The following is a 15,096-nucleotide window of genomic DNA, read 5'->3' as shown; positions in this document are numbered from 1 at the left end:
TGTTAGAAAAAAACCCAAAAAAAACATAGCTAATACCCATACCAGCTGTTCTGAGATACATTTTCATTTCAAGTGGGTTTCTCATCATCAAGAATAGCTAATTATAGTCTCAAGAGTTGATAAATTTGTTTACAAATATGAATCTATGCCTTGGAATGGGCTACAAAAATTCTAAATAAATTATTAAATATTTTTTTTTAACTATCTCAATATGGGTTCAGCCAATTTGACAGACCATGTGATCTCTTTGTAGTCATTTAAAGTCTTTTTAGACTTAATACTTCTGAGTTTTACTACAGTGTGTATATCTTCACAAAATGTGGCAGTTTTTCAATTAATATTATACTTTATACCATATCTTTCATGAAGTATTTTAATAAAATAAAATAAAGATTTGACTGAGAATAATATATTGAGTATTTATTTTGAATAGTCCATGTGAAAAACAATTTTCTTATTAAAATTGAAAATACTTTTCCTCATCTCCAAAATCTCAACTTTCCTTTGTGTAATCCCTAAAAACTTCTAATGCATTTCTAACATTTTATTTTACAGTAATATTTAATAGTTTATCTTATTTCTCTACCTTAACTCAAAAATTCACTTGACAAAAATATTTGAAAATATGCTAGTGTTTTAGTAAAATATATATTGTTGATTTTTACTTTTGAGAATCTTCTACAAATTTAGAAAACATGCAGGAATTGTGGTTGCACAGCCAACAATACATATCACATGCATCAAACTCAAACTCATACATGTATATTAAAATAAATGTAAAACGATAAATCCATAACAGTAATTTTTTTTTAATTAAATAATGCATCAAACTATAAAGATTAATAACATGCAAAAGGTAAACAAATTCCTTTACCTCTCAAAATTTTTCTGGTTTTCTGACTGTGACAAAAGTCATTACAAATTCATCCAAGCTAGTCATTAACTTTCTCACAAGAATGATGTAAATTCATCCAAGCTAGTCATTAACTTTCTCACAAGAATGATGTTGATGAACTGAGTGAAATCAACATTTAAAAGTTGTACAGTATGTTATTTGACAGATGAAAACCTTGACTTTCTACTGGTTATAGGTAATACATAATTAAAAAGAGAGGATTATTAAAAACTTATGAAGACAAAAACGTAACCAAACAAGATTGAAGACTAAAAATATTGTTTGTTTAAGCAATGACAATGTTATAGATAGTAAATGACATTTAATTCAATACTTTTTTGAGTGGGTGGTGAATAAAATAGGGAAAATGAAAAGCTAAGAGAAAATGTGTCACATGTGTCACACTAAGGAAAATTCAGGACCATTTAAAATATTGCATTGTAGAATTAAGAACTTAAAATCTTGTATACTATTGAAATATGGTTCATTAGCTATGATTTTATGTTATTTTAATTGGTATAACATAAAGAAAAAATAGTTTAATACAATCTTAAACGTAAAACACTAAAACCTTTTGTTGTGAACAGCAAAGGACACCATGGAGATAGTGTTTAAGAAAAGGCTCCTCAGAACTAAACAAGCCAGTTTGAATATTTTCTTCCTTTCTTGATTTTAAGTAAATTTTAGAAATGGCAAAATATCAACATCTAAATTATTTCTGAGTGTTAAAATGGGGTTATACTATTATTTTACTTAAATTTTGATATGCTGTTGTAAACAAGTCACCTGAAAAGTTCTCCCTGGTATCAATAGCGTCCATGTTACTTTGATAGTAATACTGTTTCAATTATAAGTTTTTATCAGTTCTTACTCAAGAGTGTAATAACAAAATTCCAGTTTTCATGGACACTAAATCAATTACTATCACAATTCTAACATACTTTTATGTTTAAAATGTTTCAATTCTGCAACAAGGGTATCCAAAATGAAAACTGTAACAGACTTACTGCTGTACATTTATTTTAGTGCCTACATTTTGTTTCAGTATAGAATTTTTTATACATGTGATGTATACTGCTGGATACGTATTGTGTGAGTCCATCCTGTTTTGTAAATTTGTAGATGATTCTTTAGAGTAAAAATCAATAGTATTTTTCTATGAAAATGCTAGTGTTTTGGAACATTATTTAAAATTTGAAAAATTCACATTATTTGTATAAAAGCAGCTAGTTGAGAGACAGTAACAGAAGAATATTACTGGCCAGCTACAGTCAGTGTGGATTATAGGCCTCGGAAACTATAATTGTGATTAGTGCCTTTTCATTGAAAATCTACTGAATTTGACCAGAAAAAGATTTTGAACATTACAAAAAGTCCTTTAGTAAATTAACTTTGGATGTTAAATACTGTCGCCACTGAAATCTTACTGGTGCTTCAAGCTTAGCCAGTTGTCAAAAGAAGTATACAGGTGTATCAACAAAGAATTAATTTGTTCTCTGTGAATGTCAGTAAAAGATCCAGTTCCAGATCAGATATAAGACTCAATATTGTTTGTAAGTTTGTAAAACTCTTATATATGAACCATCATTTATAATAACTATTAGTAATAACTGTTGTTATAAATTGCATTGTTTTTGCTTTCATACTAAAATGTGTGTTAAAAAAACTATAAATATCAATCTTGTAGACCAATACCATAAACTTAATATATATTAACATTTAATTAACTTCTAACTTAAAATCAAAATTTCCAGTTATTTTAAGTAGTAATACAAAAAATACATAACATAACAAATCAGAGCCTCATCCGAAATAAATTATGACATGTAACATAAGAAAACCAAAAACTCATATGGAATAGATTATAATATGTAACAGAAGAAATAAAAATGAGCATATAATTAATGGAAGCTGATTCAGGTGGTATGAAAAAGAAACAGCTTTCAGTAATTTTTACTAAATCATCTCTGCACATGTAGGCTTAAGTCCCTAATAGGATGCAAGTCTTAATGAATGGACTACATATGTGGAAGTAAATTATAGGTGCTTACACTTATAAACCTTTCAGTCAGTATATACATTTTTATATAGTCATGTGAAAAAGTTAAAACACCCTTATAGCTAGTGTTACACCCTTTGGCTGAAATAACTGCAGTGAGACGCTTCTTGTAGCCATCTACCAGTCTCCGACATCAGTATGAAGAAAGTTTGCCCCACTCCTCAATGCAGAATTCTTTCAGCTGTGAGATGTTTGAGGGGTTTCTTGCATATACAGCCCGTTTCAAGTCACCCCACAACATCTCAATGGGATTAAGATCTGGGCTTTGACTCGGCCATTCCAGGACTCTCCATTTCTTAGTTTTCAGCCAGTTCTTGGTGAATTTACTGGTATGTTTTGGGTCATTGTCGTGTTGCAGGGTCCAGTTCTGCTTCAGCTTTAATTTTCTTACAAGCACCCTCTGATACATAGTAGAATTCATGATGGATTCTATGATTGTGAGCTGTCCAAATCCTGCTGCAGCAAAGCAGCCTCAAACCATGACACTTTCACCTCCATGCTTCACGTTTGGTATGAGGTTCTTTTCCTGGAATGCTGTATTTGGTTTACGCCAAACATGTCCTCTGTTCTAGTGTTCAAATAATTCAATTTTTGACTCATCTGTCCAAAAAACATTATTCCAGAAGTCCTGGTCTTTGTCTACATTCTCTCCGGCAAACTTCAGTTTGGCCTTGATGTTTCTCTTAGAGCGCAAAGGTTTCCTCCTTGCACACCTCCCATGCAAGTTAAACTTGTGTAGTCTTTTTCTGATTGTAGAGACATGCACTTTCACATCAACAGTAGCCAGAGTCTGCTGTAGGTCCCATTATGACATGTTAGGGTGTTTGGAGACATCTTTTAGCATCTAGCAGTCTGCTCTCAGGGTGCACTTGCTTGGATGCCCAGACCTACACATGTTGGCAGTTGTTTTGAAAGCCATCCACTTGTTAACTATTTTCTGGACAGTGGAATGGCTGATTTCAAAATCTTTTGGGATCTTTTTAAATCCCTTACCAGAATCATAAGCTGCTACAATTTTCTTTCTGAAGGCCTCAGACAGCTCTTTTGCTCTCACCATGGTGCTCACTCTCACTTCAACAGTCAGGAGCACACCAAACTAAATGTCTGAGGTTTCTATAGGGCAAGCTTCATTCAAAATGCTGAGTAACGATCTTCTAAATGTGTGCACCTGGTGTGATACACCTGTGTGTGAGTTGAGCCATTTTAAGTGGGAATAAATGTGGGGGTGTCCTAACTTTTTCCTCAGTTAGAATATGCATTTTTGTAGAATTACATTTATGGAAAATCTTGAAAAGTCTTTTCTTCAGTTTTAATTGTTTAGTTATATTCTTATAATCTTTCAGTATTGTTGAAATTGAGATTAAATATCTATATATCCAAAAATGTTACAAAAATACACAGGCTTTCATAGGGTGTCCTAACTTTTTCACGTGACTGTATATATAAGCAACTACTATCATATAGTGCTTAGCATAAGACATGAAACAAACTAAGATATACCTGGAGAATTTGAACTTGCTTCTTTCTGGAAAAGTAAGCTTTTAATAAAGAATATACTTTTTTCATCAAGGATTTTACATCTTCATTCCACTGCTCAGAAACTGCACCAAGAGGAATAAATACTGGAAAAGTGTTCTCCAAAATTCTTGGGCACTCATAGCTTAGATCAAAGTCAGCATAGAGACTTTCCACGTAATGTGAACCAAGGGAAATATCAAACTGTATACGAGCAATATTATCCATCACTTTATGAACTGTGATTCCAGCTAAGTAAATAATAAAAAAAAGGCAATAAAGCACAATACTTACATTTACTATACATTTTTTTGTTACTTCTGAACTATACTACTTGAGGAATACTTAACAAAAATGAAAACATGAACAGTTTGCAAGTTGTGTATTTTGTTTCAGCTTTGCTTTATTTTATAATAAAACAAATATTCAAGACAACAGGTGAATTGCCAAATGTCTTATCTGATGTGGGTAAAACAAAGAAAGTGAATGTAGCATAAGAAATAATTGTTTAAGTGAGGAGTGGAGCTTTTAAGATTGATGCATATAGTTGTTAAACAGATGAAGCTTTTAAGGAATGAGCAAGTTGTGCCAAGAATAACTAAAGGTCAGAACAAGCTATACAGCACTGTGTAGCATATGCAATAATACAGATGATGATCAGCATCATATCTGTTAATTTCAATACATTTGTGAAAGGACCTGAACAACAAAGCCATAGTTATATTTCAAAGAAAACAACTTCAGCTGTAACAGCTGAAGGAATGATTAGCAACAGCCTTTATTCCTGTAAAGATTAATGAGAAATTACTGTTCCTTGAAAATGTAGAAAAAGTACTTGCATGACTGAACTGTAGGTAAAAATGATGAAACAATCTTATCAAACTTATAACAGCTCTGAAAGCCTTTTCACTTTGAGTTGATAAATTCCAAAGATAAAACAAAAGCAAGAGTCAGCTATCCAATAAGGAAATCAACAGAAGAAATCAGCTACTTTTCCAGTGAGTTAGACAACATGATGATTTGATTTTGTATAAATGCTGGATGGAAAAGAGGATTCTATGCTGTTAAAGAAGACAAATCAGCAGTAGGAACAAAACTGGATACAATTTGTACACGTGAAAATGAAGGAAACTAGGAATGCGTTGGCTAGAGAACAATAATAAGCAGAAATTAGAATTTAACCTTATTATTTTATTAAAAATTTTCATCACATATATATTCAGTTACAATGTGTTTGATATTCAAAAATTATGTTTTGGTTTTATTTTGCAATATCAGAAAAATAGCTGTATATGGTTTATGAAATTGGTAGTTACACACAATCAACTTAATATAGTTTGCAGCTTAAAGTTCTTTCTTAATGATGTAAATAATAGAAAACCTGATAAACCTGACAAATATTAATAAGTGGCACTTAAATTTTAGTCCAAAGTTACAAAGGAAACAATATCCTTAATTAAGATAGATTTATACATATAAATATAAAAAATAAGTAAGGGTTGACCATGATTAACATTATGTCAAGGTAAACTATACAAGTTGTTGTATATCTAGTTAACCAGAAGGTACTACCCAATAGCACTGTAACTGAGGCATTGTGGGAGCTATGAAGACTTTGCAAAGAGATTGTAAGGACAGTCAAGAGTTGTATTTTCCATCACACTACTTGAGTTAAGGAATGTATGGTGGTTTTAAGAGGTGGGATCATCTTTACAGTTTGTCTGTGAACTCCAGTTTTAATGTTAACTTCAATCAGGAGAGAACCAAATATGTGACTACTTAAATTTATATACGGCTGACACACATCAGTTCAGGAAAAGTAGAGAAGGAAGAGGGTAAAAGAAGCATCTATAGGAAAAATATTGGAGCAAAAATAATAATAGAAAGGAACAAACCATGAGATACAGATAGTATAAAAGTCAGGAAGTCAATGTAAAAGTCTGTGCAAAACCTTATTCAGTCAGGTGAGGTAGACTGAGCAGAATGAATGAGAAAACATAGTGGAGAGAAAAAGGGAACAAACACTTCTAGATACCTGGAACAGAGAAAAACTATGGACAAGAACACCTAACATTCAGGAAAAGCTGAGATCAAGATTCCATCAATAACCAGTTGGGTAAGAAAGGCTGAAAGACAGAATTACTGTCATGAAAATAAGGTGTTGGAAGGACCAGAATGATGCTACATTAGTGGAAAACCAAGCCTGATGAGTGACAGATTAGGCAGAGACTATACATGAGAACAGGGGGAAGATATTCCTCTTTTAGAAAGGAAGATGTGGGAGTATGAAGGAAGAAAGAGAAGATAATAGGGAGAGGAAAGGAATGCAAGTATCAAGCAACAAAGGCAAAAGTAGTCAAAGAGAAACCAACAATATGGCCTATGAAGATGAGTAGTGTATACTCTGGAGACTAGAAAAAGTAGAAATAGGGTAGATGGCATAAAGAAAGAAATAATAACTAGACTGTATGAGATAACTGAAAGCCAGAACTGCAGGACAAGGAATAGAGGACAATAAGAAAGGAAGTTCAGAGATAAGTAGGGTGACAAATGCATCCAAGACTAAACTCCACAGAAAACCTGGAGTTGTAGAGGCTATTCTTTTGGAAGTATTTACCTGGAGTTTAATCACACATTTATTGATATCTCAAGACTTCTGTTAAATCCAGACAATCATGTCAAGTAACATAATTTTTCCCAATTTCACATATGATATATTTGTGGTGAACAGAATACTCACTTCCAATTCTGAAAGCATAAAGCATTTCTTCCATTTTCTGGGTTTCAGCTACTTGGTAAGCAAAAGACTCAGGAATTACAATCTTTGTAGTATCTTTGACATCTTCCAGTTTACGTTCCTAAATGTCATGGATAAATTACAATGTTATATCCATCCATACTGACAAATAAACATTGGAGATTTTATCCCATTTAGTTCAACAGATCAACTAACACACAATTCAATTTGGGTAAAAAAAAAAGGGTCTTATTTGAGCTGAAAGAAAATATATCTCAATGATAAAAGTAGTAATAGTAATATAAAACATCACATATAACAATAATGATCTCTCAATTACAGACCAGTCATAAGTTAACAGTATGCTAATTTCCAAGAAGAGTTGTTTTCCTCAGCAGAAAGATAAAAAATAAAAAAAGTTTTGAACCTTATTCTTACAAAGTGAAATATCCACTTGATAGGCATCAAATCTAAACTTTCATAGTTAAAAACTGATAAACAGGTAGAAAAGGAAACTACATAAGCTGAAATATTACAAATTAATGTTAGAAAAACAACTAAAGGTTTTATTAGTATTTAAAAAATATATACCTACCTTTTTTTGGGAGAAATGTCAAACTAGCTTGGTTAACAAATCTTGGAATAAACTATATTTGTTGATTATGTTTACCTAAAATACCACTGTATAAATATGAAGTAGCACTAATTTTTAACTAATTATTAAAATTGACCTACATGAGTTTAAATGAATTTGGTTATGAACTTGTTTTCATAGTATTCTACATTCATTTTTTACACTTTAAATGATGTAGTAGCAGAAAAAAGAAATTCACCTTTGACAATAAACTGGAAAGGTAAAACTTTTAAATAATTCTTCAGTGAAAACATTATAAATATTTTATTTTCATAAAATGGTATCCTTAATACACAAATATTTTCAATTTAAGTAAATTTAAAAATCTCTAGAAGTTACATACACCAGATTTTTCACCAATCCAGGCCTGGTTAAGTAAAAATTTAGTTGTTTTTTTTTTGTTTCTTTATCTGCTTTCAGAAACTAATAACAAAATCTAATTGAATGGCTTATACTGTACATAATATTATATGTAAGTTCAGTTTTAAGGATATTTAAAGTAGAACTGACCAATCTGTGTTTTAAAAATACTGTTATTGAATGTTTTAATGTAACAGTTCATTAATTCTCAAAAAGTACAAGTAGCTTGCTTGCAAGCTATGTATTATGCACAATGAATTAAACAATTATATGAAATACATTTAATTATAGAACACTATGAGATATCATGCAAAACTTTGTTTGAACTTAGCTAATATTCAGCTAATGTGGTGCATGTTTTAATTGTAACTAAACGAGTGGAATTGAAGCACTTCAACCGCCACATTGATAATTTCTCAACTTTTAATGATCTTGGTTCTATGTTTTCATCTTTTCTAGAGACTATTAAAACATTACACAGCATTTTGGTAAAAACAATAAAGTTGGCAAACAGCAAAAATTGCAAACTTAAAATGTTAAAATACACAATTCTGTGATTCAGCAACAGGAGAGGAAAGTTACTTAATTTATAATAAAGGCAGAAAGGCATTTGTCACATGTGAAAGTTATGTATATTAGTGTTGTATTTTAAAATCCTGGAATAAAATAAAATAATAACCAAAACTGAAAATAATCACTGTTGAAAATAAGAGAAAAGAGATACATCCAGGAGAACTCAAACACAGAAAGCAAAAAATTCAAATTTAGACAAATTCAGACATAATCATACTAAATGTAACAATGGATAAAATAAATAGAAATGATAGAGTACATGCATAAATGATAAAAAAACATTAGAAACATATCTCACTTAATAGCAGAAGTGTTTCTCTCTCTCTCATTGTGTACAGGAACTCACACACAGGTTTCAGGAAACACTACCTCAGCTAGTATAATACAATTAAAATTGAAACAAATTCCACAAAATGGTTGTTCCTGTCATAACTCATTATTTATGCCACCTTTCTGTGTTGTCACCTACAAATTATACATAATATAATGCAACAGGAGCATTGCAAACACCATAAAATTGCTTTTGCCATTGAAGCACAGCAACTAGCTTCATTTCTAACTTTCTGGACTAGTACTGCCATTTAACAGACAGAAAATTCATATAATTAAGATAAACAAAGTCTTCCAGACCATACCAGCAAAAACAATACATATTCACTCAAGATTCATTCTGCCTATGTTAATTTTCATGCTGTTTTAAAGCACTGTTCCTTCGCTGCCATATATAATGACTAGTTCCAAGTATTCATCATCAGTTGAAATCAACAGTTATTGTTCTAAAATTGTATTTGTTGACCTATGCTGTTTTACCTCTCTTTATCAAGCAAACATCACACACATATGCTATTAAAACTAAGTAGAAAAAGTACTTATCATAAACCACACTGACATCTGGCTATTCAGTACCACTCAACAACATGGAAAGAAAAAAAATTTTCTTCCAGCCATTCATTTACTAATCACCCATTCTAATTACTGGTCAATCAGTTCATTTTAGCCAGCAGCAGTTTAGTCATCATCAACATTTTGACTAATCACTATAACAATCAAACCTCTTCTTTACTAGCATTTCTTCATATGACTCCTCAGATATGAAGTCAGCAACTAAATAATTGCCAAGAATTCTCAGTGTGTTCACTATCTTAAGGAGAATGATGATAAAGAGTGAGGTGAAAAGAATATGCATATACCACGTACAATATGAAGGAAAAAGATATTCCAAAAGTGGCACCTATCACAGTTATGCTAAATGTTAATGAAAAACTGTGAACTTTGAAAATGATCCACAGAGTGCAGTGTAACTTCATGAATGAACCAGCATTTAGGATTATGGAGTAATGCAACAGTAATTAATGTACATGTAATTAATCTGAAGATCAACATCATAGAAATTGTAGACATATTCAGAGATACCTAAAATATCAATGAGGTATCAAGGCACAGTTAAAAAATTTCTTTGATACACATACATATATAGTAAGACAAGTGTTGGATCCAACTGCCTAAGCAGAGAATGGATAACTCAAATAGTTTTGTATTAGAGACAAGTCTTTCATCTCACAGAAGTGAGCCACAAGATACAGCAAGACATGATAGAAATGCAAGAAACAGCATTTCAAAAAGAACTGAGGAACTAAAAGCCAAAACATACGTTGAAAGTTATGTAACCCTCTGTTTCTTTAAACCAAGTTCAGCAAACACTATATGTTTACCTAAATAACACTGGTCCATGCCAAGATTATAAATACTTCAGGAACAGCTCTTCTTCATATATGACAATTTTGGTCAAAATATATGTTGAAAGTTATGTAACCCCCTGTTTCTTCAAACCAAGTTCAGTTCAATATGCCATCTGACCAAACATGAAAGCTGAGCTCAGCCATCTTCAAAAAGACTGAACCAGTGAAGTTTTTCAAACTGGATTGCACTCACAGTTTCCATTCTGCAGCTTGACAGTTCAGTGAGAAATTATGGAGATTATATGTTAAACCTTTTGTAAAGGGGTCAGTATAATATACATAAGTTTGTCTATAACTACAGCTTTTGATACAGCATATGTAACTTCACAACCTTTGGTAGACTTTTAGCAAAGATCACAAGTATTTTGTACACAAAAAATCTGATATTTTTAATGAAAGATTTTCCTAAAGATTTGTTTATGAAAATACTGAGTGTGTTTCCTCACTAGTCCAAGTGCAAGGTGAGTTCATGTTATGATTAAAAAAATCCTCCTTTTCATCACAAAAATTGCAAATATTATTTATTCAATTTCTAAAACCTCCTAAATACATTTCAAGCATTTGTTTTCAGTAAGACTTTATATTTTATGTTATTTTATATACCCTAACTATGTGGGGTCTGTTGGTTGACAAATCTCATAATTATGCATTTTTTAATGCTAGAATGACTACATATTGCAACACAAAAATGGAAATGTATCTAAGTAACTTAAATATCGTAATACTATATATTTATTATTTTTTATTAGACTGATCTACAAGTTGTGCCTAGCTAAAATTACATAGCTTGCACTGATGTAGTGCACATGCACTTGTATTACTGTATCTAATAATATGAAACAGACCTTTAGTCTTTACAAAGTTACCACATCTTGGCTCTGTTTTAATGAACTAGTATTTTGCAACATATAGTTACATTTCTATTATCATGCAATAGATATGTATAAAAATTATTACTACTTAGAAATGAGTTATAAAACTTATTTTTCTCAAAATATAGAATAATAAATAAAGAAGCAAATAAAAAAAAACACAATATCTCTTCTAGCTATAACCTTTGAACACAATTGCTGCTGGACATGGGTTGCTAAACCTTTTAAAATTTTACACATGGATGATATCAAACAAAATTATTTTTTAGGTTTTATATATACAGTTAAATAACCAAAAAAATTAAAAATAACTGTACTGATACCATAGAATTCCACTATAATTTATTGAGTTTAGTAATTAGGCCGTAGTTAGGTTTAAAAAAACACGAAACTTCGAGCAGACTGGTGATACAACCCACCTTCCTGAATTCTTGGTTTGAAAGAATATGGTAGCCATTTCATGTATTAAAATGGCTTAGAAAATTACTAGAGAAATATTCAAGGCTTGTGAATTAACATGTCATATATTGAAGTATGTGTATATAAGGGACTGTTTTCAAAAACAGAAAGAGATAAACAGGGCTACTGTGTTTTGTTTGGGGCATAAGACACATCTCAGCAAATTAAAGTTAAGAAATTAACTCATATATAATGTTGACATTTTAATTGTAATCTACAATTTGATTCCAGACTTATTTATAAAATAGTAGTTCAATAAAATTTTGAATGCAAGTCAACAAATGGGATAACATGGCTTTTGACCCACGATCTGTTGCAAAAGGGTTAACAGTTAACTTATAATCTCTATGTTGAACCCATTTGGCTACTTCTCATATGAAAAATGATGCACAGTTCAACAACACTTACAATACTTCTAAGCTTTTTTAACATATCTTCACAACAGTTGGTAAGATTCTGTTGAAGATTACAAGTATTTTGTACAAAAGAATAAGATTATTTTAAGTATTTCAATTAAACATTGTTATTTCTGTATTGTAGTTATTTGCACTCAGACTCTGAATATTTCAAGTACTATCATCAATGTGTTATTCAATGAAATGTTTAAAATTAAAAAGAGCAAATATGTACACAGCTTTTAATGTTTTGTTCTATAATCATAAAAATCTTTTTTTGGTTCTATTTTTAATTTTTCACACAGTTTATTTTTGGTGTTTTATTTTTATTTCCTGTGCTTTAGTATTATTACTTATCATTTTACATGTCAACAGTATTCTTAGATAACGTTGGAGTATCAGAGGTAGAGACCCTTTAGCCTTCATTAGAATGTTGGGGCATTTGCCTACTATACTAAGCTCAATGGACCAATGCTATTTGACTTGTATTTTTAAAAAATAACTAAGTCTTCATAATATACATTTTGAAACATAAAAAACATGTAATTAATTATAATATGAAAATAAAACCCAAATACCACTCAACTGTATAACTAATATACTTATGGGTAAGAAACAATGTTAAACTGCTATGCACGAAAGCAGCAGTAATGTTAATTAGAATTCTTTGTGCCAATTTCAAATAATTACCGGTAGACTGTAGTTTAAAATGCTGTCTTTCTATTAGTTATAAACATCTAACTCAACTAAGTATAATTGGCTGAGAAATCACAACTTTATGTCTGGAAAGCAGGTGTGTCAACTGTCAAGAGTTCTAAGAAATTTCTTTTCCTGTCTCTGAATGTGATCTAAGGAGCTTGAAAGAAGAATATGTAAATACAACAATTAACCTATATTCTATTTATAAATGGTAGGTTAGCACACATCAAGTATTCAAATTATACAGTTCAGATAAGGTTTGAGAACTCTTGCATCAAACTGCAGTTTAAGAACTTTTATTTAAGATTTCTTTTGAATTAAAAAATTAAAACTTAAATAATACAAAACTGAACTGTGATGTAAATTTTAATGCTAAGTTCATTGGCAATATACTAGTAGGCCTATAACAATAAATGCTAAAAGGCCTAAGTTTAATTTGTTCTTAGGCCTAAGCTGATTCGTCACCTACATTGCACACTGTGCTGTTGCTTGCTGATGGAGTATTGTGTGACACATCATATTTTTGAAAAAATGCGTGCAGAGTCAACTGCTTGGTTTTCTTCAACAAATCATGACAGTCTGCTGAGACTGATCTTTTCACTTTCAAACTATGTTCGGTATCCAGGTTATTATCTTGATATTGATAGTGCCATTTTGATATGTATGAATGCTTTAGTAACTCTTTTCCTACTAAGCACTCATGGGTGTGAGTTGTCCCTATTTTCTTCATCTGTGAGAACGTTCTTGGTTTTCCTCTCCAAGAACCACAAGATCTTCTGTGGATGAATCTTCATGACCCTCTAGTAACTTAGCCTCATCATTGGCATCCACCTCATCTAACCCAATGTTCTCGGCCATGTTGACACATTGTCTTTGATGTCAAAGCCATCAAAGCTGTAAATGGACTCTGAGCACAGCTTTTGCCAAACAGCACTGCAGCAGCTGCTGCTCACTTCCTCCCAGGCCTTGACAATTATATTGATAGAATCCTTATGTTGTAGGATCTTCAGACCTCCTTCACTGTCATTCTGTTTTCTGTCACTTCAATTAGCCCATCAAATGTTGTTTTTTTTACATAATAGACCTTGAAAGTGGCAATAATACCTTGGTCCATGGACTATAGAAGAGAGCTTATGTTTGGAGGCAAAAATATAACTTTGATATTATTGCTCAGGTCCTGGAGTGCAATTGGGTGGCATGGAGCATTGTCCAAAACTAGCAGAATTTTGAAGCTCATATTCTCCTCCTTGCAATATAATTTTGGCTCAGGGTGAAGTTTTGTTGAAAAATATTGAATGAAAATAGTTGCAGTTATCCATGCTTTCTGATGCAAAAAATAATGTATAGGGAACAACTTCTTATCTTGTCCTTCGAGTGCTCTTAGATTTTTGGAATGATACACCATTACAGATTTTAATTTATGATTCCCTTCAGCATTTTCACCTAAGAGAAGCATAAGGTGGTCTTTTGTGGCCTTAAAAATCCAGTGCTGACTTTTCTTCTAGCAAAATAAATATCCTCAAAGGCATTCACTTCTAGTACAAACTAGTTTCATCTGAACTGAAAATTTTCTTTGGTGAATATCCCCCTTCTTCAATAACATCATTGAGCAATTTTGGAAATTTTTCCAGAGCAATTGTATCATCTGCTACAGCTTTTCCAAACATTTTGATGATATGGAATAGACACCCTTTTTTAAAGATTGCAAACCAGCAGAAACTGGCTTTGAATAACAGTTTCTCTTCTCTGTGGAATAAACTGTTATATAGACTGTGGTTTTAGCTTTTATGACAAGCATGCTCCCAGAAATATTTTTTGGTTTCGGTGCTCAATCCACTTACTCAAAAGTTTCCATTTTCTTAATTACACTACCCTGCAAATACAACATTATCACTAAAGTCCCTGATGCGGCATTTTGTTAACATGCTTTGATCTTTGAGGCAAAATTCAGGATGGTGTGTAGGTTCAACTCATTTAAACTGAGAGCTTGTTGAATATCTGCCATCCTTTCTCCTATATCATATTACCGTAAATCCTCTAATTTCATCTCATGAGTCAAAGATTTCTGAACTTTCTTTGCATATAAAGCACCTGCTTGACTCAGTCAGCATAATTTTAAAGAACAATGGCAGGGTAGAACTGACTCAATGGAAATTAGA

The 15,096-nt window shown here is 31.6% G+C and overlaps 1 protein-coding gene across 3 annotated transcripts in view; it reads right to left on the bottom strand.

Moving 5' to 3' along the window:
* Window positions 1-15,096, bottom strand: part of LOC143252959 (uncharacterized) — a 55,607-nt gene that overhangs the window by 10,015 nt on the left and 30,496 nt on the right. For 2 of the 3 annotated variants that reach the window (XR_013029273.1, XM_076505907.1), the window contains exons 3-4: window positions 7,210-7,327; window positions 4,455-4,720 (exon numbers count right to left, since the gene is read on the bottom strand). Coding sequence is in view for 2 of the 3 variants with exons in the window: in XM_076505907.1 (XP_076362022.1) it covers window positions 4,455-4,720; window positions 7,210-7,327 (384 nt within the window). In the remaining variant the exon portion in view is untranslated. The remainder of the gene's footprint in view (window positions 1-4,454; window positions 4,721-7,209; window positions 7,328-15,096) is intronic. The other variant, XM_076505908.1, reaches the window with a different exon arrangement.

This window comes from Tachypleus tridentatus, chromosome 6 (genome assembly GCF_004210375.1).
Source record: "Tachypleus tridentatus isolate NWPU-2018 chromosome 6, ASM421037v1, whole genome shotgun sequence".
Classification (NCBI taxonomy): Eukaryota; Metazoa; Arthropoda; class Merostomata; order Xiphosura; family Limulidae; genus Tachypleus; species Tachypleus tridentatus.
This window is presented reverse-complemented; position numbering and strand designations above follow the sequence as displayed.